General features: G+C 57.3%; 2 protein-coding genes across 4 annotated transcripts in view; one reads left to right on the top strand and one right to left on the bottom strand.

Moving 5' to 3' along the window:
* The window catches only part of MED15 (mediator complex subunit 15), a 54,665-nt gene extending 39,606 nt beyond the window's left edge, over nt 1-15,059 (top strand). For 2 of the 3 annotated variants that reach the window (XM_045819753.1, XM_045819755.1), the window contains 10 exons: nt 4,686-4,805; nt 10,108-10,244; nt 10,341-10,468; nt 10,700-10,834; nt 10,916-10,979; nt 11,876-11,942; nt 12,364-12,524; nt 12,622-12,788; nt 13,237-13,335; nt 14,057-15,059. In XM_045819753.1, coding sequence (XP_045675709.1) covers nt 4,686-4,805; nt 10,108-10,244; nt 10,341-10,468; nt 10,700-10,834; nt 10,916-10,979; nt 11,876-11,942; nt 12,364-12,524; nt 12,622-12,788; nt 13,237-13,335; nt 14,057-14,193 — 1,215 coding nt within the window. In that variant the 3' untranslated portion in view covers nt 14,194-15,059. The remainder of the gene's footprint in view (nt 1-4,685; nt 4,806-10,107; nt 10,245-10,340; nt 10,469-10,699; nt 10,835-10,915; nt 10,980-11,875; nt 11,943-12,363; nt 12,525-12,621; nt 12,789-13,236; nt 13,336-14,056) is intronic. The other variant, XM_045819754.1, reaches the window with a different exon arrangement.
* A 337-nt stretch (nt 15,060-15,396) lies between these two features.
* CCDC74B (coiled-coil domain containing 74B) lies at nt 15,397-21,123 on the bottom strand. Its single transcript, XM_045819757.1, has 8 exons — nt 20,809-21,123; nt 19,588-19,632; nt 18,487-18,546; nt 17,400-17,559; nt 16,541-16,730; nt 16,385-16,464; nt 16,249-16,305; nt 15,397-16,128 (listed from the first exon to the last, which is right to left on the bottom strand). The coding sequence occupies exons 1-8, from the start codon at nt 21,065-21,067 to the stop codon at nt 15,990-15,992; spliced, it is 990 nt and encodes a 329-aa protein (XP_045675713.1). The 5' UTR covers nt 21,068-21,123; the 3' UTR covers nt 15,397-15,989.
* Between the last annotated feature and the right edge of the window lie 5,033 nt (nt 21,124-26,156).

Below are 26,156 nucleotides of genomic sequence, written 5' to 3'. Positions count from 1 at the left end.
GGAAAGCACGAGAATGGCAGTGTCTTGCTCCAGCTGATGGCGCAGGCTTACGCTGTGGCCCCCTGTCTGGCTGACTCCTGGTGCTCACCCCCTGTACTGGGGAATGTGGCCAAGGCCTGCCACGTCTACCCTCTGTACTGGATGTCAGTGGGGTGGAGGAGGCTTTGCGCCATCTTTCCTGATAGAGGGAGATTCTCGTTGGCCCCGGGGGAGTTAGAGATTGGCCCTGTGACTTCTCCCTAGATACACCCCCTGGCCCTTGCGCTGGTGCCGACCCTGTGAGTGTGCTGAGCTCCCTGCTGGTGCATAGGACCATGTGTTGACCACTGGGGGACTGGTGTGCTCCTTCGGTGTCAGATGACATTTCCCTGTGAGCTCAGAAGCTGTCTTTCCTGGTCCCAGCTGCGTTGCTGGAGTCTCGGGAAGCTGCCTGGGGAGAAGCTTGCCGACGAGGGGCCTGAGGTTTGTGGATGTAGCTGAGTCAGCCTAGCGGCCTCCAGGGTTGCTGCACCAAATGACCTGGGCCCAGAGTCCCCTAGGTCACCAGCTTGCCCAGACATGGTCTTGTGCAAAACACAGCCTGGACTTCACATCTGGAATGGGGGAGGGGGGTGGCTCCCCTTGTGACCAGGTCGGAGTCCGTTTCTGCGGCCACCGCGTGAGTCCTGGGCTTGTCCTCAGGTCTCCTAGGACTCCCCACTCTTGGTGTCTCATGCAGAGAAGGAGGTGGTGCCTGTCTAGAACCACGACCCACCCAGCCCACCAAAGCCACTGCCCTTGCCACTTTGTGACCCTCCCTCTTCTGCCCCAGGACCATTCTTAATGGAAACTTCTGGTTCTCGGATCCAGTCTTGTAGGAAAGTGAGAGGCTTGACCTTTTTTACTGTGCAGTGGGCGGTTCTAAAGCAGAACTTCCCTCTTCATTCCACTTCCACAGTGTTTGGGAATGCGCCGCTGTGGAACAGCAGATGAGTTACGGTGGTCTGGGCCCATCCTACTGGCTCATTCCTGGGCTTCCAGCTGAAGGGAGTCTACTCCATGTAACGTCCTGGCGTCTCACCGCCCTCCCAAAGCAAACGCAATTGTGTGCGCTCGGTGCCCTGCAGCGAACCCGTGCTCGGCACTGCTTTTCCCAGCAGGCCCTCTGCCCTTCTGCTGGAGGTTTCGGTCCGGCCAGCTTGGGAGCTTGACTGTGGGCTCAGCCGTGGGCTCAGTCACTTCTAGAGTAACCTTGATTCATAGGAACCTTCTTTCCCTGTGGGTGGAGCACACCGGGCTGCTGGCAGGCAGTGCTCGGGGTGGGGGGTGGGGGGACTGGGCCTCTTTTCAGGTGGGACTCCGGTAGCTGAGGGGGTGGGTGAAGGAGAACACCACCTGAGTACTTACAGGTGGGTTTGGTGTTGCGAAGAGTGCGCCTCCAGTGTGTTTTTAGGAGCGATGTCCACCTCATTCCAACGGGTCACAGCCCGGCATCGGGCAGAGTGTGGCCCGCGGAAGGGTTCCCAGGTGCTGGTGGCAGAGGGGGTGTTCTTGAAGCCTGGGCGTGCGAGTGCGTGTCCGTGTTCTGCCTCTCAGCCCGGACGCAGGCCTCAGCAGTCCTCTGTCCTGGTCTGCTGGTTCATCTCTGGGCTCGTGGCCGGCAGTGGGTGCTGGTCGGCCGGCATCCCTGCTTTCTGTTAGCAGTGGGGGCCCCAGGGTGGGACAAGCTCTCTGGGGTGGGGGGTGATGTCACTGGATTCACAGCCTTCCTTTGCAACGGTGGTCAGCACAGTGGACAAAGCAAGAGGTACTCTGACCCAAAAACTTGTAAAAATATGTGGTGACTAAAAATGAAAAGTAGTTGAGAGAACGCTAAACAAGGGGAGCATTTCAGGGCAGGACAGTACGGCGTCCTCAGTTCTTGCGTAGTCACGGTCACAGGGCATACGTAGGGTTCTGCAGGGCTCATTTCCTCGTCACGTTACAGCAGAAGTAAAATGTTCTGTCATTGAAATCTCTCAGTCAACATTATGTTATGGGTAGTGTTATCCTACTGACCTTAATTACTATCCTGTTTTTGGATCCTGATAATATTTTTAGTTTTCTGCTGTTACCAGCGATGTGTGTCCTGATGCCTGGCTGGGTTGTGGGTTGTTTCCTGACACTTCCTGGAAGTGAGTCACTGAGTCACTGGGTGTCCTCGAACTGTATCAGCCAGTCATATACCAGAAGTTCGAAGACACAAGCTAGGACTCCTGTGCGGTGGCCACACATCAGGACACAGCAGCCACGGGTCGCAGTCTGCGTATGTAAGCGGCTGTATGCAGGGGCAAGCGCTGGTTCCTCGACAGGAGTGGGGAGTCCGAGCCGGAGCCAGCAGCCTGCATGCCTTGTCCCTCGAGGCTGCTCCCAGAGAAGGAAAGGGGGGCCTTGCTGGACACTCCGCAGGGCTCAGCCGCGGCCTGAGTTTGGGGTTTTGGTGTTCCAGGAAAACTGGTGTACATAGTGCACATGTGCCTGGCTCTCGTGTCTGACGTCACTCTTGTGAGTGAAGAAACGGATGCCACCTGTGCCACAGCGGGATTTGCTCGAGTACACGGGGTAGCCGCACTAATGTCTGTTTCTTTCCCAAATGTTACCTGTGGCCGCAGATAAAACCAGAACAGAATGTGTCTCCCTTTCCGAACAGTCCCTGTTTTTATCTTTTAATATTCTATTCTTTCGGTTTGTGGAAACGTAACTAATTCTCATTACAAAGAGTCACCGTCAAAGGTACTTCCCTGACGTGGCGCCCTGCATGAAGCCCCCTCCTTCTCCCGGGCCCTGCAGCCCAGTGACCAAGGGGGAGCCAGGCCCACAGCCTTCGGGATGGAGGCCGAACCCCTTTCTGGGTAGATGTGTGTGGGAGGCAGGGAAAGGCAGTCATCTGGGAGACTGGGAGAGTCAGCCACTGGGCGTTCGCTGCCTGGCCTGTCTGATCCAGTAAACACTACTGCTGCCTTTTCATTAGAACCTGCGGTTAAAAGAAAATGTGTTTTCCTCCCAGGAGTTCTCAGAAGAAAACCAGTCAGCAGCAAATTAGATTTAAACTTTCATTCCTTATTACTTTTGTTTTTTCCTGGAAGAAAACTTGCAACTCTCTCGCACCGCCCGACTTACTTCCAGGCCTCTGTCCCTCTGGAAGGAGCCCTGCCGCGTGGCCCCTGGGCTCAGAGGGGCTCCTCCAAGTGCAGTGCGCCGGCACTTGTGACGGACACTGTTCGCTGTTACCCCGTCTGACCGTGGGCTGAGAGCCGTGCCCAGGACAGAGGGGCTTTCTGCCCCACCCCGGGTGTGGGGAGAGCCAAGCTTCTCCGAGGCTTCCCGTCCTCACGCCCTCGCCAGCACCCTGCTTTGTGTCTGATTGGCTGGTGAGTGTTGGGCTCTTTAGGACCTTGCTTGTGTTTGGCAGACACCATAATAGCTTCCTCACCCCACCCCCACCCCCCGCCCCGCCACCAGGTAGTTCTTTCATTGGGGCGGTTGCAAGAATGTCTGCTTCCAGTCCTGTGTGCGCACCGCCCCCTCCCGAAGCTGTGGGGAGGTTCAGGTTGGAATCTACTACTGCGTATCATGCGAAGCTTGCAGTGCCTGCTGCATGCCACCATGGATGTGAGTGTGGGGTGCACTTGTGACGCCAGAGGTCGGCCCTCAGGCCTCCCCATGGCGTCAGAGCTCTGTCCTGGCACACCTCACCGCACGGACTGAATGGCCATCACCCCCACCTCCGTCTCATGGGCTGGCTCACAGCCTCCTGGGACACATGTTTTGTTTTTCCGTGGATCCTCCCACTTCCTTTCCGAGGGGCTGCGTTGTTTCAGTTTTATTTCATCTGAACAGTTGTGAGTGTGCGCAGGCCTGGTCCCCACCCTCAGCTCAGAGCCCAGAGTGAGAGTGACCAGGCCTCAGGGGACCACCCACTCCCGTCAGTGCGAGCCAGGCCGGGACTCAGCGGGGCTGCCTGGGCACTTGCGGAAGTCGGGGTTGTTGAGGAGGGTGGCCCCAGTGTGTGCTGGGGTTCTCGGGTCTGGAGTCGTCTTGTATATCAGGGACAAGCTGGCCCATGTTGTCGGGAGAGGTGCACCTTCTCAAGAGCTGGAGGCTTCAGGCAGGGTCCCAGGCATCCCTTGCCGACCTCCCCCTGATTTTGGTTACAAACTAGTTCCCCGGAAGAAACCCAGACTCCTGGAGGAGAGCAGGACAGTTTGAGTCCAGGCCCTCGGCAGTGTTTTCATGAGGCCGTGGATATTGGGAAGGAAAGGTGCCGTGGCCGGCTGGCCGGGACACCTTCTCCAGTTCAGTGGCAGACGACACTCCCCTGACCAGCTTTGGTGGAGTGTGCTTTTCCCGAGTCTGTCCCAGGAGCCTGGCCTCCCAGAAACACCACCCCCAACCCTCTAGGTCTGGCCTTGAAGGCTCTGCGGGCGCATCCGCAGGTCAGAGGCTTGTTGAGGGAGGGCGGCCCGCTCAACAGGAGGGGCTGCGGGACGCATTCCTGGCGGTACCTCGAGGAGCCTCAACGCCGTGGGCTCGAACACAGACCAGGCTGCCCCTCGCCCCTGGAGGCCCCTCACCCTCGTCACGGAGGCTGCACACCCCTCTCCGCCTGCCCCCGCACTGCGTTTCTTTGTTGCGATCACCTTGTCTGTTGTCCCTCTGTCCTCAAGATGATCACCGCGGCCTTGGCTCAAGGCGGGATGCAAGTAACAGCCCGGTTCCCGCCCACCACCGCCGTGTCTGCCATCCAGTCCAGCTCCATCCCTTTGGGCGGACAGCCCTCAGCACAGGTATTTACGGGGCGGTGCCCAGGGCCCCTGGGAAGCTCGGGGTCCTCCGAGCGCCTTGGCGAGGCCACCGTAACCTCTGTGACTCCCTTCGCAGGGGCTCTCAGTGCCCGGCCCAGCCCACACGAGGCCAGAGCCTGCTCGTTTCTTGAGGGGATGTGAGTAAATGTCTGGGCTGTTTGTGCTGTAATGTTTTGGATAGTTCTGATGTTTTCATTTTCTGGAGAATGTGGGAGCAAAATATTTTTTTAATGTTGGCCTTTCAGACGGTCCTGCTGTTGTCATTTCTGTGGTCAGACAAAACAGGAGCTAAGCATAGTTTCGCTTTCCAGGGCCGTGCCGTCTAACACTGTCGCTACTCGCCACACATGGCTATTTACATTTAAATTAATTAAATGAAGTAAAACTAAAAGTTCAGTTCCTCGAGTTACAGTCAGTTCAGTTACATTTCGAGTGCCCGGAAGTCCCGTGGGGAAGTTAGCGGCGGTCATGCCGGTCAGTGCGGACTGCTGGACTGGTCAGTCCAAGACACGGAAAGTCGCCAGGCCGTGCTGTCGCGGCATTTCCCGAGTCGCGTGGAGAATTCACTGCTCACACCCTCCGTCCAGGTGGATGAAGGCCTCTGTGCACCTCACACTTTTTCAGGGATGTGAATTTCTGGTTCTTCATTATGAGGGAATTCGGAATTCTTCCGTGGTGTTTTTGTGTAACAAACAGGCACGTGCATTCCATGGGCCAGGCACCAGTCTAAGATTCTGAGGATAAAATGGAGATAAGGTTTCCTTATCTTATGGACTTTCTTTTCATTTTAGTGGGTTTGCTGTGAAAACCTCAGATTTGCCAAAACTTGAACGTTCATTTTCTGATGTAAGGGAGATGCATCTACAGTCCTAGGAGACAGTGGCCCTTCCCTGACATCCCAGGGCTTAACCCGCTCTCCCCTCAATCCCCCCCCCCCCCACACACACACAGGGCCAGGGACACTCTGGGCATTCAGCTGGCCGCAGAGCAGGTTCCAGAACCAGTGTGCAGCCGATTTTGTGCCAGTGTATTTCTAATCCTGTCCCTTCTGAGAAAAGAGAGTTTATTCTAAGAATGTATTATTGAAACATAGCCAGGAGTCACCCCTGCTGTCCCAGTAGGGGTCCTACCTAAGCTCTCAGCAGCCAGCACCCCCAGACCTTGGCACGTGTACACAGCCTGTCATGTGGCTGCTGTCTTCTGCCCCCAGCCCCCCAGCACATAGCCCCTGGCGGGCAGTGCTCAGCACCTGCTGTGCCTACTTGGGACCTTTGGCAACAAATTGGGTTCAAGAAAACAGAACAGAATGCCAGCTCTTCTTCCATCAGCCCTCCTTGAGACAGGGCTCCTTTGTCTCTGCCTCTCCCAACCCGGCCCCCAGCCCCCGGCTGCCTCTTCATCTTGTGGCACGAATGCTTCACAGATGCGAATGGCTGTAACCGAGTGGAATTCTGTGCCAGACACGTGCGGGACACAGTGCCCGCAGGTGGGAGTTCAGAGATGACATGGCTTTCTGTCCCAACACTCCCTTGGTGGGTGTAAGCAGGCGGCTCCACAGTGGGACCCACACTGCTCTGGAAAGTGACTCTGGGGACACACTGTGTGCAGGAGGCCAGGCGCATGGGGCAGTCCCTAGGATGTCCGATGGGTGCTGAGGGTCCCAGGAGGGCTGCAGTGCGAGGTGCCCTCAGCCTCCCTGGAGGTTTCCATGCAGCCTCCCTACCCTCCAGCCCCGCCGCCTGCCTGCCTGTTTGCTTGCCCCTTGCGTGCTCTTTGCATCCACCCTGCCTTCCGTCTGCTTCCCTGAAGGCCGCCTTTCCACTTGCCCTTGCTTCCCCTGGGACGCAGATGGCACCAAGGTGCCTGGACTCCCCACCTTTCCCACTAGCCAGGTGACCTCGAGTAAACCAGTTTCCTCTGAGCTTTCACTTCCTGTGTGTGATGTGCGGGTGATGGGGTGGCACTCCAGCTCCCCCCCTGGAATGGGCAGCACTCTGTGGCTTCGCCAGTAGCTCGGAGAGCCATGCCCATGCCTGCGGCAGAGGGTGCCAGAGAGGTGAGAGATGTAGAGCTGGAATGTGGCGCCCCCCTGGTGGCTCATCACGGAATGGAGGGAACAGTGTTGCTCTCCTCTGTCCCAGAGGCCAATTGGACCCAGTGAGAACCTGAAGACCAGGGTTACTGTCTTGTTCGCTGCCTCACTAGGCCAGTTTTTTCTTGACATGAGCCTTTGGGTGACTGCATCCCATCCCAGGTGTGCCATTGGTGACTCAGGACTTGGGCGTCCCGGGAGCTTGGGGCCCCGCAGCACCGGCGCCTGGAGAGGCATCCTGAAAACCTGTGAGGAGTAATGTTTGCTGCCAACAGGAACTGTGCATTTTTCCAGAGGACCTGTCAGGTGCATGGATCTGGATTGGATGTCGGAGGCCAAGGGGTTTCCCTTAGCAGCCTTGAGAGTGGTGGCCACAGTGGCCAGAAGGGTGGAGCCCGGGGCTGGACACAAGAGGTGGGCTTGGGGAAGAGGCAGAACCACTGAGCTCGTGCCCGCAGCCTGGGCAGGCTGGCCTCACCGTGTCTCCGATCCTCTGACTCGTGCCTTGGGAGCCATGAGTGTCGGTGGCTCCACGGAACCCAAAAGCAGAGGCTGTGGGCAAAGTGCGCCCTGCTTCCCCACAGTCTGAGTGCTGAGGGAGCATCTTAACATACAAGGTGGGGCAAAAGTAGGTTTGCACGCCCTGGCTGCCATGGCTCAGTGGTCTGAGTGCCAGCCTGGTGACCAAAGGTTGCCAGTTCGATACCCGGTCAGGGCACGTGCCTGGGTTGCAGGCCAGGTCCCTGGTTGGGGGCTGTGAGATCAGTGTTTCTCTCCCACTTTTTCTCCCTCCTCTCTCTAAAAAATAAATAAAATCCTTTTTTAAAAAGTAGGTTTACAGTTGTTCGTAGGGAAAATAATACAATCATTAGTAAATAATCACACAAGAATGAACCTTGTGTTTTGTGTACTCACAACGGTAAACCTATTTTTGTCCACCCTGTATGGTCTCAGACATTTTTGTGGAAAGTGGGCTGTCCAGTGGCCTCCCCACTGTGGTGGCCTTGTGCCAGCAGGTGCCTCATTCTGCTTCAAAGAAACACCAGCCTGAAGCTACAGGCAAGAGCTGGACACCTTCTAGAAGGGACAGCTGCTTGAGCAGAGGCAGAAGCACTTCTCTTGGGCAGGTGGGGAGCTGGTACGGCCCAGGCGGTCAGGGCGAGGCCAGGCGAAGGGCTTTGACCTGTGGGTAGGAAGAGGGTAAGGCAAGAGGCAGCTTCAGGGACTCTAGGGCAGCAGAGAGTGGCAACAGCTTGGAGTCTGGAAAAGGTCGGGGCTGGGGCAGGAGAGGAGCAGGGCTTAACAGGGAGGGCGTCCATGCCTGACGGGCCAGGCCTGGGGTGGGGCCCTAGGGCCTTCACTTCCCCTCCTGGGCACCATATGTGGTTGTCAGGCTTTTCCAAGGCAGCCTGTTCATCTTCCTAGTCCTGGGACCTTGTTGGCCCTTGAGTAGATTCTAGAGTGTGTTTCCTAGTGCAGGGGCTGCGACGAGGGTGAGTCCTACCCAGAGGGAAAGCTTCTTTGCTCGGTTGCCAGCTGGGCCGCTCCAGGCCCCGTGTGCGGCCCTGCTGGGTCAGTGTGAGCACCTGCGACCACGTTGCTCCCCTCCAGCTCCCTCAGTGCAGCCCCTCCACTCCCAGCCAGGGGTCTGGTCACAAGGGGTGGGAACAGCCCATCTGGCTTGGGTTTGTGTCTTTCTGACCCAACCGTGTTGGAAGTGTCATGGTGTGTCCTCTGTACCCACTGCAGCTCCGTCGTGCACACTCAGTGGAATGGGATAGGAAGCCGGAGAACAGGAGGGGCAGTCCATTTCCTTCCTGGATCTTGTTCAGGCCATACAAGAGACAGGGCAGGGCCTGGGCCCACCCTGCCCAGCCAGTGGGGTAGGCGGTGAGGAGGGTGGCATCCTGTGTTCCCGGTGGGAGCCGGGCCCTGCCAAATGTTCCCTCCCGCTCCCTGATGGGAGGACTGAGATGCAGCAATCCCCCCCAAGCGATCCTGACCCCGTACTCCCGGTGCCACGGTGCAGCAGCTTGTGGGGGAGCTGTGTGAAGCCCAGGCCTCCGACCACACCGTGTCCAGAGTGCCCTGGCAGAGGGCAGAGTCGGCCTGTAGAAATGGGCCATTCAGGAGGTGGGACATGGGCAGGGCTATAGAAATTAGCCTCTGAGGAGGTGCTTGCAGGAGGTTGACTGGGCTGTGGGTGAAGCCGCTGCCAACCCTTGGGAGCGCTGAGGCTGGCAGGGCCTTTGGAGTGATCCCAATGTGTCGAGGGGCCAGGCCTTTCTGCCACCATCACTGAGCACCGGAAGAGGCAGCTCTCTGCCTCGCTCGTCCCGGGAGATGCTGGTTATCCTGGGCTGGCCAGCAGGCATCGTCCTCAGCTGCCGGAATTGCCATCTCGAGCTTCTCCAGAAAGTGGCGGTTTCACACATCCTTGTGCCTGACTCCTGGGGCAGAGTGGCTCCACCCCGTGGAGTTCACGGGCTCATAGGGCATTTGTCCTAGTGATGACACTGGTGCAGTTGACTGTTGTGTCTTCCTCAGTGAGGACTGCAGGAGTGGGGTGAGCCCCGGCTCTGCAGGTAAGGAAATAAATGGCTTCTGAGAATGACACCAAGCCACTCACGTCTCTCAGTGGGACCTGTGGGTCCGGCCTGAGGAGCCCCCGGCGAGGCGTGCTGGTGAGGGCTGATGCAGGGGCCACCGTGCTCCCACCAAGTGCAAGAGCAGTTTCCCCTGTGACCGGGGATGGCAGCGCTCAGGGAAGCAGGGAAGGTGGTCTCGCCCGTCAGAGCAGGGCCCACAGAAGCAAGCACACATTGAGGCCGTAAGCCTTCCCCGGCCTTGTGCTCTGCAGTCTCCCACACCCATGAGTCAGGGACATGGGGGCGTCCTGTCCCAACACAGAAGGCCCAGTGCTTCCTGGGCCTCCCACCGTGGAGCGAGGGCCGCCCAGCCTGGCCTTGGTCGCCGTGTGCGTGTGTGTGCGCCCACGAGGTGGGGCTTGTGCCTGTATCAGTGCTTGAGAAGCAGGGCCTCAAAGAGGGACAAGGGTGTGCGGCGAGGCTGTGAGGGAGAGAAGGGGCTGCGCGTGCAGGTGGGGCCCTTGAGTCTGGGTGGGTGGGCACACGAGGCAGCAGGAGTGAGAGTGTGTGGCAGGTGAGCAGGCTGAGCCCCCTCCACTTCCAGGTCAGCCAGAACAGCCTCACCATGCTGTCGTCGCCGTCGCCTGGCCAGCAGGTGCAGACGCCACAGTCGATGCCCCCTCCACCCCAGCCGTCCCCACAGCCCGGCCAGCCCAGCTCACAGCCCAACTCCAACGTCAGGTAGGCCCTGCCAGGGTACCCCACCGTCTGGCTCACAGGGAGGGGCCCCACTGGTGCCCACAGCCCACAGACACACTCCCTTTGACTTCGCTGCAGCTCCGGCCCCGCCCCATCCCCAAGCAGCTTCTTGCCCAGCCCCTCACCGCAGCCTTCCCAGAGTCCAGTGACGGCGCGCACCCCGCAGAACTTCAGTGTACCCTCCCCGGGACCTTTAAACACCCCTGGTAAGTGGGGCTCAGTGTGGGGTGTGTAGCCTGGGGTCCAGTCAGGTCACCCACAGACCGCCCTGGGAGTTGAGGTGCCGAGGGCCACCCCTCATGAAGATCTTCATGAGGCCCCCCTTGTAAGGGGGTGAGCAAACGCACACCCCAGGGAGCCCAAGTGCCCCTCCTGGAGGGTTTGCAGAGAGCCGGGCCTCTGTGTGCGGGCTGCGCTCACAGGGCCGTGCCCTGCAGTGAACCCCAGCTCCGTCATGAGCCCGGCGGGCTCCAGCCAGGCCGAGGAGCAGCAGTACCTGGACAAGCTGAAGCAACTGTCCAAGTACATCGAGCCGCTGCGCCGTATGATCAACAAGATCGACAAGAATGAAGGTGAAGGTGGGGCCTGCCGGGGATTGGGGCAGGGCCTGCAGATCCCCAGGCTGTGCCTTAGTGTCCCTGCTTCTGTTCCAGACAGAAAAAAGGACCTGAGTAAGATGAAGAGCCTTTTGGACATCCTGACAGACCCCTCCAAGCGGTGAGCTTTGTCCTCAGGCCCCCAGGGGAAGGGCAGCGCTGTGCCCATGGCTCAGGGCGGGCCCCTGGCTGCTCGGCCGGCCCAGCCTAGGGCAGTGCAGTTTAGAGAAAGGGCCTGGGGTCCTCACCCTTCTACCCTGTGGCCGTCACAGCTGTGTCTCATAGGGCCGTTGGCCAGCTCTGGGTTGCGGTGACCCTCACTAATCTGGCCGCATGAGACAGACCTCAGTCTGACTTTCAGCCCTGCCCCTGACTGGCCAGTAGCCTTGGACAAGCCACGGTGTCTCAGTCCCCGATCTGCACAAGGGGCAGCGGGGGCCCTCATGCGTTAGCTGTGAATGTGAAATAAGACAGTGTCTTCAGAAGCACCTGGGGGGCAGTGGAGAGCCACGTTCTCGGCATGGCACCGTGCCCCTTCCGTAGCGCCGAGCTTGGGCAGTGCCACGAGACCGCACACGTGGACTGGCCTTCAGGCTACTTCCCTGGGCTCAGGCGGTTTTCTGCTCCTGAGAGGTCATCCCGCTTTGCTTTTCTGGGCAGAATGCTAGGCACTGCAGGATGGGCCCGTTAGAGCCTGATGGCCTGCCAGGCCTTCTCGGCTCGACCCCTCCTCACTGGGGCTCCAGGCCCTGGTTCCCACTCCGTGGCCCATCACGCCTGTGCCTTGTTCTGCTGACCAGGACTGAGCAGCTCCTGGGGGTGGGATCACCACACCTTAGACTCTGGGTCTGGGAGTGGCTGGTCAGATGGCTGAGGTTCCTGTGGAGGGTCCCAGTGGCCAAGGTCCCTGAGCTGGCTCTGTCTGGGGAGGATGGGTGTGGTTGCAGTTAGCACGTGAGAACTGCCAGCTCCCCCATCCTCCAGCACAGAGGGTCAGCACGTGCCCTCCCCCCGCAGGTGCCCCCTGAAGACTCTACAGAAGTGTGAGATCGCCCTGGAGAAACTCAAGAATGACATGGCAGTGGTGAGTGAGGCGCTGTGGCCTGGTGGAGTTCAGAGGGCCGCAGGCACCCCTGGGAATGTCAGGGCTCAGCCTGGGGACCCTGCCTGGAGCCTTATTCCAGGTAGGTCTGCTGTGGGTGGTGGGGATGTGGGAGAAATCGCCCTCCAGCTGTGGGTGCTGCCTCCATCCCCCAGGCTTGTGGGTTTTTCTGTGAGCTGCCTCCACCATCCTGCTTCCACTTGCCGGGTGCCAGGCCAGGCCAGGCCAGGCCCCCATGGGAGGGGACCTGGGGAGAATGTGTCCAGGATTGGCCACCTTTGTCTGCAGGAGTTGGAGGTGGTGGGGGAGCCTTGGGAAGTCTGGCTGTAAGTAAGGATGAGGGCCTTGGGGTCTGGAGAGCCTTCCCAAGAGTGGGCTGCTTATCCCACCCATCTTGTTCCAGCCCACGCCCCCACCGCCCCCGGTACCGCCAACCAAACAGCAGTACCTGTGCCAGCCGCTCCTGGACGCTGTCCTGGCCAACATCCGCTCGCCCGTCTTCAACCATTCTCTGTACCGCACGTTCATGCCAGCCATGACGGCCATCCACGGCCCACCCCCCACGTGTGTACAGCCCAGGGCTGAGCCTTGAGGTGGGCGGCGGATGGCGAGCCGCAGGCCGCAGCTCGGCCCAGTGTGGTCACCATGGTTGCCTCTCCAGGCTGCCAGTGGTGTGTGCCCGGAAACGTAAGTTTGAAGAGGACGAGCGGCAGAGTATCCCCAACGTGCTCCAGGGGGAGGTGGCCCGATTAGACCCCAAGTTCCTGGTGAACTTGGACCCTTCTCACTGCAGCAACAACGGCACCGTCCACCTGATCTGCAACCTGCGTGAGTACCCGGGGAGGGCGGGGCCGACAGGGAGGGAGCCCCGCAGCTCGGCCCCAGGGTTCCGCCCTGTGTCCGGGCCGTGGTGCCCCGGGCACACGGACTTCCAGGCCTTGCCTCAGAACTGGCCCCGGCAGGACTGTGCTCCACGCAGTGCTCAGCTGCCCACAGACACGCAGGATCACACCCCAGCCCCAGGCCCACAGCCCTTCTGTCCCTCTCAGGAGTCTGCCTGCGTTGTCCTTGATCCTGACACACCTGGCCCCAGGACACCTACCGAGGGCCGGACCATGCGCCCATGCACTCTCACCTTCCCCCGCTGCCAGGGCAGCCCCCTCCTGTCCAGGTGTGGAAACCTGAGAGTCAGTGGCTGCTGGGCTTTGCAGCCTCACCAGAACAGGGCTGGGAGGCAGGCTGTGCAGGGTCACAGGCACAGCCTCTTGTGTTGCAGACGACAAGGACCTCCCAAACGTGCCGCCGCTGGAGCTCAGTGTGCCCGCCGACTACCCCGCCCAGAGCCCGCTGTGGATTGACCGGCAGTGGCAGTACGGTGAGTGCGCCCGGGTGGCTGCGGGGAGGCCTCTCGGCTGCTCCTAGGGACCCAAGGCAGGTGGGGGTCAGCTCTGGGCAACCCAGCTTTTCTCCATGTGCACCCCCCCCAAGCATGGCCCTTCCCTCCCCTCCTCTGGCTCCCCCTTTGTGGACAAGAGCAGGTTGCCCAGCAGTCACTACTGGAGAAAGAAGGGTCTCTGCCCCCATTGTGTCCCTTTGCCTGTCCTGCAACTGCAGGGTGTCCATGTCCAATAAGTGAGGGGTGAGCGGTCCAGCTGTTCCAGCGGCCCCTGGGGCCTCTGCCAGGCTGACATGGGGGAGCAGGCAGGAGCTTGGGCTCATGGGGACCCATCTGGGTGACATGGCGCTATGGCAAGAGGCCCAGAGAGTTTCAGTGATAGTGACAGTCCCCTGAGGCTCAGACCTGGCACACAGGGGACCGGGACCTGCACCCCGAGGCTGTCCCTGAGGGAAAACCCTGGGCTCCAGGGCATTCATGTTCCAGTTCTCCAGTGACATGTGGGCCAGGGAGAGCCAGCGGTGCACAGGACATGGCATCCCCAGTGGCTGTGTGACGTGCCCCAGATGCCAGCCCTGTGCCTGCGAGAGCAGGTTCTCCCCAGCCCCCCACGGGAGCTGCTCGTGTGGGCCAGGGTCAGGCCTGGTGCCACGCTGTCCTGGCAAAGGGCATGGTGCTCACGCCCGCTGCTCTGTTGCAGACGCCAACCCCTTCCTGCAGTCGGTGCACCGATTCATGACCTCGAGGCTGCTGCAGCTCCCCGACAAGCACTCGGTCACAGCCCTGCTCAACACCTGGGCGCAGAGCATCCACCAGGCCTGCCTCTCAGCTGCCTAGCCGTCACCACTGCTGCATCTCGGGCTGCCAGCCCACCGGGACCATGGGGTCAGCTGGCAGCCTTGTTGGGGCCACAGAGGACACACGTCTCGTGTCAGACACTTCTAGCTGTTGGCTCTTTTAGGGAGCCTGGACTTAGGTTAGCTTTCCTGCTTTTATCTCCTGCCTTGGGGACCTACCAGCCATTTTCCCACACTTGTACAGGACTGGGACAGGTGGCTGCGGAGCTGGCTGCATCGGTGGTGGCGGTGAGAGTTTCTCCAGGGGGGCAGACGCCCCCCGGGCCTGCGCTCCTCGGGCTGCTGTCCCTCTGGCTTCTGCAGGGCCCGTGTCCTTCTCCGCATCGCGGGGGAGAAGGCAGGGCCTTGTTAGAGCCCCGTGTGTGTGCCCAGGAAACACTCTGCCCGTCTCTGTAGGGGACAGGGCGAACGTAGGAAACCCGTCAGACACACACGATTCCCTGACCACAGTGCCGGGCCCAGAGTTTGCCGCCGTTGGCACACGCGGCACGCCGCGAGGAGGCTCCTGCATCCAGGGGCGCTGGCTGCGACTCAGAGGGAAGTCTGGCCTGTGGGTGGTGGCGAGTCCCCACTACCAGCTGAACCTCACACTCATGGCTCTTCCCTTCCAGCCCTGGGAGCCTGCTGAGCACTGTGGGGTGCTGGGGGCAGAGGCGTCTGGGGGATCCTGTCTCTGGCACCTGTGCACTAGCGGGCTCACTTAGGGCCGGGGCGCCATTCTCTGGGCCTGGCGTCCTCAGAGCCGCTCCAGAGAGTGAGGACTCGCTGATGGGACATCAGCCGGCCCTCTTTTTTATGTGCACTACCTTATCGTGTGTGATTCTTATAATAAATGTATTATTCCTGTGTCTGTCATGAATTTGTCGCTGTGCCCCCCACCCCCACCCCATGATTGTCTTCAGTGAGGGACTCTGTCAGGTCTGAGCCAAGTTCCCCACCTTGGAGATGGCCATGGACACCCAGACCTCAGTTCCCCCTCCTCTGACTATCGATGCCTCGCCCCAGTTCCCCTCCGGGTCCTCGGCAAAGCCCCTGCTCCCTGAAGCCGGACGAGGCAGAGATGAGCCCTGAGGGTCGGCCGGTGGGGCCAGGACGACTGTCCTGTCCAGGGAGGTGCGGCACGGAATTGGCCGCCCCTGGGAGACAGAGGATGAAGCTGCTGTGCTGGCACTTGAGGGGTTGACGTCTGGCCCTCACGGTGTAGGGACGTCACAGGGTAGGTCCCCAGCCCCGACAGAGGACAGTGGGCTTGGAGGAGCGGCTTCTCAGCTGTTTGTCAGTCGAGGGACTCAAGCTGTCTCTGAGGCTGGAGGACGCCGTCTTGCCCAAGGAGTGTCTGGTCAGGCAGGAGTCAGTGCACGTGTGCCTGGAAGGCCGCCTCTCCTCTGGCTGCAGGCCGGGAAATGGCCCTGCGCTCCCACCCGGATGCGTGCTCCGCCTGAGCTCGTCTCCAGGGCAGCCGCCAGACGGCCCCCCTCATTATAGGGCACAGAGCTGGGGCCCTCCCAGAGCAGCAGTGCCTGACAGCCAGCGAGGGACCAGACTCAGGACTGGGAGAAACAAGCTTTATTTCGTCTTCTACAGGTGGGGTAATACTTTTAACACGTCTTTGTGTAAATGCAGAATAGCAAAATACCGAGCAAGAAAATAAAGTTTCTCAGTCTTGAGACCAAGGACCTTGTCTGCAGTCAGTTTGGTTTATGTGGCACTAGAATGCTTTGGGAACGCTACCTGGAGAGGGCCGGTGTCTCCAGCTGTGGTCCCGCACGGGGGCAGTCAGAGCATGGAGCGGTGCAGCCGTCGGCTCTGCACCACCTGCAGCCTTTTCTGCCGTTCGGCAAAGTTATTCTTCAGGGTCTGCTTCAGTGCGGGCAGTATGGCACGCTCCGTCCCAGGCATCGGGCTCAGGATCAGGCTGGTGGGGGCGGAGGGCAGCAGAGACCTGCCTGCAAGTGGCTGCCAGGGCGTGCTCTGTGCTGGGCCGGCCCTCCTCTCCTTGCAGGTCCCCCACCCACCCCGTGCCCCTGGGACTCACCATTTCTTAGAGACACCCTTGGTGGGGACCTTGGGGAGCTGCGAGGCTTCCTGGTCCCTGATGAAGGGAGAGCAGCAGTGAGCCCCAAGCAGTCGGGGCCCCACTGTGCTGGGGAAGAGCCACACCGGGCACTTACGTGGATTTTGGGCCAGGCTCCTCAGGTGTCACCTGGGACGACCTCTGGGTCCCTTCCAGGAGAGACTTGAGATGCTGCAGCTGAAAGGCAGGGGAAGAGGCATGGTGGCCGAGGCCGTGGAGACTCCAGGGCCGCCCCCCACCACCCAAGCCTTACCTCTTGGGCCTGCAGGAGGTTGGCATTCCACAGCTGGCGGATGATGACCTCACACTGCTGAATCGAGGTGGGTTTGCGCAAATGCGGGGGCAGGCTCATCACGGGGTGTGCCCCCATCACCTGCTTGCCCTTGTGCTGACTGCCCGCCGCAACGGTGGCCTCTGGATTGAAGGTCTTCACTTCTTCATCTCTGAAATGGTCATACAGCAGCCCAGAGGCAGCCTGCCGGGCTTGGCCTCACCGCCCACCAACTCTCAGGGCAGCGCCCTCACCAACGTGAGGCCAGCGCAGGGAAGAGGGGCGTCAACACAGCCTCCTCAGGGGCCCGGGTGCCTTCTGCTGGCCAGGGTGCTCCAGGCCTCAGGTGGGGGTCTCAGGCCCGTCTCTTCCTCCCCTCTCGAGGTGTACTAAGGGTCAGATGTGGTTCAAGCTGTCCTGACCCCAAACCCAGTAGAACTGGTCACGGGGGACTCTAAGGACTGTGCAGAGAAGCAGGAGCCTGTCCCGTTGGCTCTGCTACCTGGGGGACAACGGGGTCTCCTTTTCTGGTGCAAAGTCCAGACTCACTGCTGCTTTCCAGGGAACTTTCAAAAACTGGGGTGTCCTGCCTTCCAGGGGCCAAGTGAGTTTCCCAGGGTGGGGCCTGGGAGCCTGACTCACTATTCCTGACGCAAAGCACTCATTTGGAGGTTAAACTCTTTGAGACAGTGGTTTAGGGGCTGCTGCTGGCCCCTCTTGTGGGCTGAGGTCAACACAGGCATCCGGCAGGCCCCCCAACCTGGTTCATGCTGGAGGCCAGCCCAGTCAGAAGGCAAAGCCGTGGGTGGGTTCACGGTTGCGAACCTACTAAGTGCCTTACTTGGCCAGCCCCTGTGTCCCGGCGACTTTGTCCACCTTGCTGCTGTGAAGCAGGGCAGCAACGGAGTTCTTCTCCTCCAGGTCCGTCTTCTGGGGAATCTCAGCTTTCAACTCTTGCTTCTTTGAGCTGGGCTGCGGCCTGGCCTTGCCTTGAGGGTTGGCTATAGGTCAGACCCAGACAAGGCCAGTCACTGCGGGCCTCAAGCGCTGGTGCCCAAGTCCTCCAGGATCAGGGGTGTGTGCCCAAGGAGCCCCTGCCCCCTGCCTCAGTTTCCTCCTGGTAAAGAGATGATAACAGAGCTTCCTGCTGGGAAAGAATGAGGGTCTGAAGATGAAGCCTGTGGGCGGTGCCTGCTGAACGCTCTGACACAGAAAACGAGGCCAGTCTCCTCCCAGGGTTTGGAAAATGCTGGGGGCAGGGTGGGCCCCACAGGCTGTCCTGACTCTGAAGCAGCACCCCGCTTGGGGCAAAATGAAACCGAATGGGACCTTGACCCAGCCCGCACAGGTTTGCTTTCCAAGGACAAGGTCCACGGGCTGCCTGGGTCCTACTGAGAGCACCGGGCTGCTGCTCCTCGGGATGCCTGGCCTCCCGGGGCAGACAGTGGGGAGCAGAGGCTCTGAACTGCCCTCAGGCTGCAGAGGACACCACAGCCCAGGACTCTGGGCAGGGCCAGTGCCCCTGCGTCCTGCCTGCTTCGTGGGCACACTACACGCAGGGCTTCTGGGGGCAGCCAGCTCACAACCCCTCCCCAGAAGACCACACAAAGAGTCTGTCAGTGAATCTGCCTGCCCACCATCCCACTCCGGGGTGGGCCTGCCTTGGGACCTTGTTCCCCTCATTGAAATGACATATTTTTGCAGCCAGGCCCACGGAGTCTTTGCAGCCTCCCTTTGGCGGGCCCCCCAGTCTTGTCCCACCCCACCTCAGCCCCCTGCTGGTGGTTTCAGCTCACCACACCCTGTTTGGCTCCCTTCAGTTGCCCCTTAACCCTCAAGTCCGAGGGGCCTAGCAAAGGCACTCCCACCCCAGGGCTGCCCAACAGCGGGGCACTTGCCCCCACCTTGAGCACACTGAGCATGCTCACCTGACACCGCTGAATTTGAGGTGGGCTTGCTGGACTGAAAGCTGGAATTGGAGATGCTACCTGTGGGCAAATGTGCAGGGGTCAACCCAAGATGGCAACAGTGACGCTTGGGTCCTGGCTTCCCCAGCAGCTTCTGCACAGCAAGGGGCCGGGCGCATCATGCCTGTCTGCTGGCCTTGCAGCTCCTGGGCCCAGGCATTCATGCAGAGCCCTCCCCAACGCTCTGGTGAGGCAGCTCCAGACACAGCCAGTGCCTAGGGAGCAAGACCGTGGGAAAAGTGGCTTCCTGAAAGGCCCTCCACACAGCAGGAGGCTTGGGATCCTAGAAGTTGCAGGTCTCAAAGGAGTACAACCTCTCCTGATGTCCCACCAGAGACCCCCTGTCTGCTGACTGGGCATCACTGTGTGCCTAGGGCAGCTCACTGGAGCTGCTCTGCCCCACTGGGGAAGGGCTCCCACCACTCCATTCTCTGTGTGTCCCTCAGGAAGAGAGATCCCTGGGTGCCCCTCACACTGGGGCATTCCAGGCTGGCACCATCACCACTCGGATTACCTCCCAGGCTCAGGCCTGGCTGCAAAGGTTAGTGGGGAGAACCAGCCTAAGAGAGCCTGGGCTAGGCTGGGGGAAGGGCCTTAGACAAGTGGCTGCTCCTTCTCCCAGCGCCCATAGTTGCTTTTGAGATGGCAGGCAGGATTCCTCCGCCCCCCATCTGTCCCAGTGAGTGAGGGACCAGAGCCACAGGGTTGTGCTGGGCTCCCCAGCATTTCAGAGGGACCTGGAGCAGGCCAGCGCAGCAAGCTAAGAGGCAATGAGGTTGGGGAGGGCAGGGGGAGGGTGCAGGCAACCCCCCACCTGCAGCTGTTCTGCTCACTGACCCTACTGTTCAGACTTCTGACCTTGGGCTCCCTGAGAGTGGCGCCTTTGTGCTCGTCACCCAGGCTGTGGCTGGGGGCAGTGGTGCCTATCTGTCCAGATCCTCCAGGGCCCCTCACCGCGAGGACAGCGCCTGGGCCAGGGCCGCTGGGTGGGCACAGGCAGTCTGGAGGGGCTGCTCTTGGTAGTGGTGACTTCCCATCAGGCACCGAGGGCTTCAGTCTTACCTTTCTTCTGCTGCTTCTGATTCATTATCAGCTTGTAATGGAGCTCTGAAAGCAAGCACAGGTTCTCATCGTTTTCCAGGTCACAGCCATTTTGAGAAGCACTTGGCCTGCCCTAACCACTCCCTCCCAGTTGAGTCCCTAAGAGGCCTCAGGGACAAGGCACCATGGGCCAAGCCTTTGCTTTGGGCACCCTAGGGCCGGAATGCCTCTGGCTATTCCCTGAGCCAAAGCCCCTGCATGAGAGCCTCGCCTGAAATCGCACCATTCATCCACGACGCCTACAGGGCAACCATCTGCCAGGTGGGGGCTTGGTCCCAGTGGTGCAGGAAGTCACGACTACCCAGCTTTCCAGGAGCCCCTGGCCATGGATGAGCCAGTGTAGTCAGTGCACCAGCCAAGTGATGTCCAACCCACCGGCCATCCCCATCTGGCCTGTGTCAGGAAGGGACCGGGGTGAGACTCATGAAGACAAGGGGAGGGAGGGTCCTGACAGGATGGAGACCCTGTGTTGGCGTGCCTGGCACTCTGGGTAGGGGCAGCAGGAGAAAGGAGGGGAGTGAGAAACCTAGGCAGGCCTAGATGTGTGGGCAGAGAGCTAGAGTGTGAGGAAGGCCGGAGAGAGGCACAAGGTCCAGTGGTGGAGGCCTCAAGTTCTGCTTCAGGCCTGGCTCAGGCAGCGTAGGAGCCTCAAGGGGTGTAGGTAGGAAGGGAGGTCTGTCCTACACAGGGCACAGGGCCCAAGCTGTCTGGGGAGGACCTGGATAGGGCCCCAGGACCCTTCTGGGGCCAGCATGCCTGCCCTTGATCTGGGTGGCTTAGAGTGGGAAAATTCACTCAGCTGTATCCTGGTACTTTCAGGGGAATGTTTTACTCCTCTAAAAAGTTCTTAAAACGAGGTGGAGGCCCTGCCTACAGAGAAGGCTGGCTGGGTCGCCCAGGGAAATGACGCTGCCAGACCCGCCCCCGCCAGATGGGCAGATGACCAGGAGGGCACCTCCCACATGACCGAGGCCAGGTTTTTTGGCCTGGGGCAGGGAGTCGGAACTCATGTGGTATGACTCGGGGGTGGGGCTTGCTGTCCTGCGTACTCCGAGAACTGTGTAGAGTCCATGTACTGTTTCGGTGCTGAAAGCAGGGAGGCAGGTCTTTGGGTATCTCGGGGCCCTACCGAGCGGGGGCGCACCGCCCCTGCCCCGCCCTGGCCCTGCCCCCCGGACTCACCCTTGTTCTCTCGCTTCAGGTGCTCAATCTCCTCGTGAAGTTTGACCAGAGTCTCTGAGTGCTGCTGCTGCAGGAACTGCAGGCTTTTCTCCAGGTCCAGTACCCGCTTCTGCGCCTCGTTGAGCCCGACTTGCGCGTTGTGTTGCCCCGGGTGCTGGAGGCCTGGGGGCTGGCGTTGGCGCGGACGCGACGTCCCCCAGGAGCTCGGGATCCCCGAGCTGGGGGGCCGCTGCCCGGCCACCACCCCTGCCAAACTCATATCTCCGTAGCTGCTGCCGCTGCGTGTCCACTGGGTGGCCGGGCAGGCCCGGCCTAGTGCCGCGTCGCCATGGAAACGGGCGCGACCAGGGCGGTGCGGCGTGAATGGGGCGGGGTCTGGACGGCGGGGGCGTGGCGTGCGGGTGGAGCCCAGGTGAGTGCGATGTCACTTAAAAGGAATCCTCTGGCTTAATTAACCGTCAAAGAATCGGCTCCTTTACAGTAAGCCTTAATATTTAATTTTGTCCGCTTGTCGTGTTTTAATGGTTTGCTTTTGGAACAAATTATTCGATTATAGGTTCAAAAGTCAAAAGGTAGTGTTTCCACTTCCAGTAACTGCAGAACCCCCATGCATTATGAAATGTGGACAACATATATGAAACATCTAGGTCTGAGGCACTGGAGGACAAAAAGCAGGTGGAAACTGAGGAGAGGCAGTTCTTAAAATTCCCTGAGGGTCCTGGCTGGTGTGGTTTAGTGGATTGAATGCCAGCCTGAGAACCTAAAAGTCATGGGTTCGAATCCCAGTCAGGGCAAATGCCTGGGTTGCGGGCTGATTCCCCAGTTGGGGTGGGGGGTTGCAAGAGGCAACTGATCGATGTATTTGTTTCACATCGATGTCTCCCTCTCTTCCCCTATCTCTAAAATCTTTAAAATCCTCTGAGGGCTCTCTCTACTCAGCCAGACCTCAAGAAGCTGTTATAGTCTTATTGGCTCCAGGAGGAAGACGATGAGTTTGCTACAGCTGATAATTGAGGGGGGGATGCTGGGTAGTCTGGATCCTCAGTGGGTGAGAGGCGGGAAGCTGCAGTTCTCTTCCAATAGATGGCTGGCATGAACTGCACGTGTGTGGGTAAAATCCCAGGATCCCAGGAAAAGACAGAGCTGAAAGGGCATAGAAGTGAGAAGATTCATTTTCTGGCAACTCCAGGGAAGGCTTGGTAAACACCTAATTTTCCATTTAACCCTAAAAGGGCCTTACCTTGGGAATAAAGACTATGTTCTAGAAATAAGGGATTTGCACCAAGACTGTGGGAAAAATCAAAGTATATCTGCCCAGATAAAGTTTATTTTTTAAAAGGTTTTATTTATTTTTAGAGAGAGGAGAAGGGAGGGAGAAAGAGGAGAGAAACATCAATGTGTGGTTGCCTCTTGCACATCCCTAAATGAGAGACTTGGCCTGCAACCCAGGCATGTGCCGACTGGGAATAGAACCAAAGACCCTTTGGTTCGCAGCCCACACTCAGTCCACTGAACTATACCAGCCAGGGCTGCCCAGATAAAATTTAAAGCCAAGCCTCCACACGGTCATGGTGATCTTCCAGTAATTCAACTCTACCGAGAGGAAAACAACAACAACAAAACACTTTTCAGAGAATTATACCAGAACCCAGGGTTTCTATGGCACATTATCCGCGATGTCTGAAATACAAGAAAAATACCAGACGTGCAGAGAAACAGGTAAATGTAATTGAGTCAAGAGGAAAAAAAATCAGATTCAGTCAACAGAAACAGATCCACAAACAATTCTAGGTAATAGAATTAACAGAAAAGTGCTTTATAATAAATGTATTTAAAAAGCTGCCCTGGCTGGTGTGGCTCAATGGATTGAGTGCAGGCCTGTGAATCAAAGGATAGTTGGTTTAATTCCCAGTCAGGGCACATGCCTGGGTTGCAGGCCCGGTCCCCAGTGGGGGTGCTTGAGAGGCAACCACACATTGATGTTTCTCTCCCTCTCTTCCCCTCTAAAATAAATAAAATCTTTTTAAAATTCCTAAAAAAGCTATAGGAAAAAAATGGCTATAGTGATTGAAACCATCAGGAATTTTTCAAAATAATAGGAAGAGTATATGCATGCATGTACATTTTTAAAGTATTTATTATTTTTAGAGAGAGGGGAAGGGAGAAAGAGAGGGAGAGAAACATCAATCAGTTGATTCTCAGGGACTGAACCTGCAACCCAGGCACGTGCCCTAACCAGGAATCGAACGAACCTGTGACCTTTTGCTTTGCAGGACAATGACCAACCAACCGGGCCTCAACGTTCAGGGTTTGTTTTTAAAAGGATATCCTAGAACTAAAAACATATCTGGACTTCTGGTTTCTTGGTCTGGCATATAGGGAACTTTGAAGTTGTCACTCCCATCAACACAAAAAGAAAAAAGCCGAACAAACCAAAAACCAGTAACTTTTAGATCCATCAGAGGACTGAGGTCACAGGGCAAACGACTGGCCCACAACTGGAGAGACGGCTGGACACAGAGAGCCAGAGCTCACTGGAGCCAGACCTCCCGGGAACCCGTGGGAAAGTCTGTACTGTCGTCGATGAATTGCTGGCACGGCTCACTGGAGCTCGCTTTGGGAGTTAAAAAATCCAAGGGGAGGGCCCAGTCTTACCAGGCCCTCACACTGGTGAGTTTAGCCTCCAGGAGCTCTACCATGTTCTACAGGGAAGAATGAAGAAAAATCTCCTTGTGGTCCCAGCACAAGGAGAGGAAAGTAGCCATTTTGAAATACGCTCACAACATTTTGTTCTTTACTAGGCCTCTGCCCCCCACCCCCCGCCAAAAATAAAAAACACCCTAAGAGCTAAACTGACTGGGAATTTAGCAGAGACCAACTCACCTGGGGGAAGGGAAATACCTAAATCTAGCCCACATCACCTTCCCCCTCTCTCCACCACATCAACAGGGGTTCTGTATAAAAACAGGGAAACTGGCCTGGCTGGTGTAGCTCAGTGGATTGAGTGTGGGCTGCAAACCAAAGGATGGTTGGTTCGAGTCCCAATCAGGGCACATGCCTGGGTTGCAGGCCAGGTCCCCAGTGGGGGATGTGTGAGAGGCAACCACACAATGATGTTTCCCTCTCTTGCTCCTTCCCTTCTCTTCTTCCCCCCCAAAAAATAAATAAAAATCTTTAAAAAGCACAAACAGGGAAACAGTGAAAGAACTGCTCCGCTCAGCCTTAATTTAAAAATAAGCCTATAGTAAAACCCAAATAGAGAAGACAAAAACAAAGGCATGAGAACATTGTGCCTCTGACACCAGTGATTTTAGCAAACAGTGAACATGAACTAAGCCCTACTCAGATAAACAAAGAACTTCACACTGAAAGCCTATTTACCTCAGTTCCTTGTATCCAGTACATCATGTCCCACTTTTTTTTTTTAAGATTTTATTTTTAGAGAGAGGGGAAGGGAGCAAGAGACGGAGAGAAACATCATGTGCCAGAGAAACATCAATCAGTTGCCTCTCACACGCCCCCAACCTGGCCAGCAACCGAGGCATGTGCCCTGACTGGGTATTGAACCAGCAACCTTTTGGTTCACAGGCCAGTGCTCAACCCACTGACCCACACCAGCCAGGTCATGATGTCCAACTTTCAGCCAAAATTTACAGAACATACTAAAAGGTAAGAAACACACAGTTTGACTAGACAGAGCAGGCATCAGAGCAAGGCTCATGTGGCAGAGATGAAATTTAAAACTGATTAATATGCTAATGACTGTAAAGGAAAAAGTAGACAACATGAATTAACAGATGGGTATGTTAGCAGAGACATGGAAACTCTCAGAATGAAAAGGACATGTGAGATTGGTCGCCTCTCGTACACCCCCTACTGGGGACCTGGCCCACAACCCAGGCATGTGCCCTGACTGGGAATCAAACCAGTGACTTTTTGGCTCGTAGGTGGGTGGGTACTCAATCCACTGAGCCATACCAGTCAGGGCATAAAAAAGAGAGAATGTTCTTGATGGGTTCATCAGTAGACTGGACATGGCCAAGGACAGAATCAGAGAGCTTGAAGATACGTAAATAGAAACTTCCAAAATGGAAATGCAAAGAGAAAAATGAATGCAAGAGAACAGACTATCCAAGACCTCTGGGACTAACAAAAGATGAAAAATATGCATAATGAAAATATCAGAAGAGAGCAAGGAAAAGAAAATATTTAAAGCAATAACTGGTAATTTCACAAAATTAATGAAAGACAACAAATCATAATATCCAGGAAGCCCAGGGAACACCAAGCAGGATAAACTCCAAAGAATCCTACTCCTAGGCATACCCTAGTCAAACTGCAGAAAATTAAAATGTTGAAAGAAAGAGAGAAAAGAAAACTTCACCTATGAAGGATCAAAGATAAAATTATACTGGACGTCTCAGAAACCATGCGAGCAATCAGAGTGGAGGTGAGTATTTATAGCACTGCAGGAAAAAACCCACCAATGTACAGTACTGGTTATCCGCCTAAATTTCCTCTCAAAAGTGAGAGATGAATAATGTGTTCTTAAATAAGAATTGAGGGACTTTGTCACAAGTTGTCATCTCAAGTTTGTAACATCTCCTGCTTTGCAAGAAATGTTCTTCAGAAAGAAGCAACGTAAGTCGGAACTTGTTTCTACGTGAAGAGCACTAGAGAAGATATAAACAAAAGTAAAATATTTTCTTTCTCGCATTAATTGAACAGATAACAGTTTGGTCAAAATAATAATAGCAACGAAACATTTAGATTTAGTAGTTACAGCCCATCGATAAGTGAAATGAGTGACAGCAATGCTACAGGGGTGAGAGGAAGGGCTGGGGACACTCTGTTCCAAGTTACCGGCACCACCACGCAGTGGCTCAGCGCTCTTTGGAAGAGGACTCGGATGCATAACTGCAAATGCAGTTTAAACAACTAGGAGAAATAAGAATATACATAAATGTATAAATAATACAATTTATAATTTGTTTACGTGTCATTTATATGTAATAACTGCAGTATATAGAAATGTAATGTACATTACAGTAATATATATTATTTATCCCTGTCCGTGTGTGCCATCTGCTTCCTCCATGCCACCTCCCAGGCCCCTGACCATCAGAACCGAGTCCCTCTCTTGACCTTACCATTCTTCCTGGTTCTGCGCCAGGAGGTCCCAGAGCTGCGGGGACCCTGCCTGCTCAGCATCCCCAGCACAGCTGAGGGTGCACATAGCAGGTGGCTGTTCATAGCTGATGGATGTGTATGTGGAACAGAGTGAGGTGTTGGCGAATGTTTTCAGGAATAGGAATAAGAGAGCCCTGGCTGGGTGGTTCAGTTGGTTG

Source organism: Phyllostomus hastatus, unplaced genomic scaffold (assembly GCF_019186645.2).
Source record: "Phyllostomus hastatus isolate PE091 unplaced genomic scaffold, TTU_PhHast_1.1 phas_scaffold_387, whole genome shotgun sequence".
Lineage (NCBI taxonomy): Eukaryota > Metazoa > Chordata > Mammalia > Chiroptera > Phyllostomidae > Phyllostomus > Phyllostomus hastatus.
Note: the sequence above shows the minus strand (reverse complement) of the source record. Positions and strands in the feature narration are given on the sequence as shown.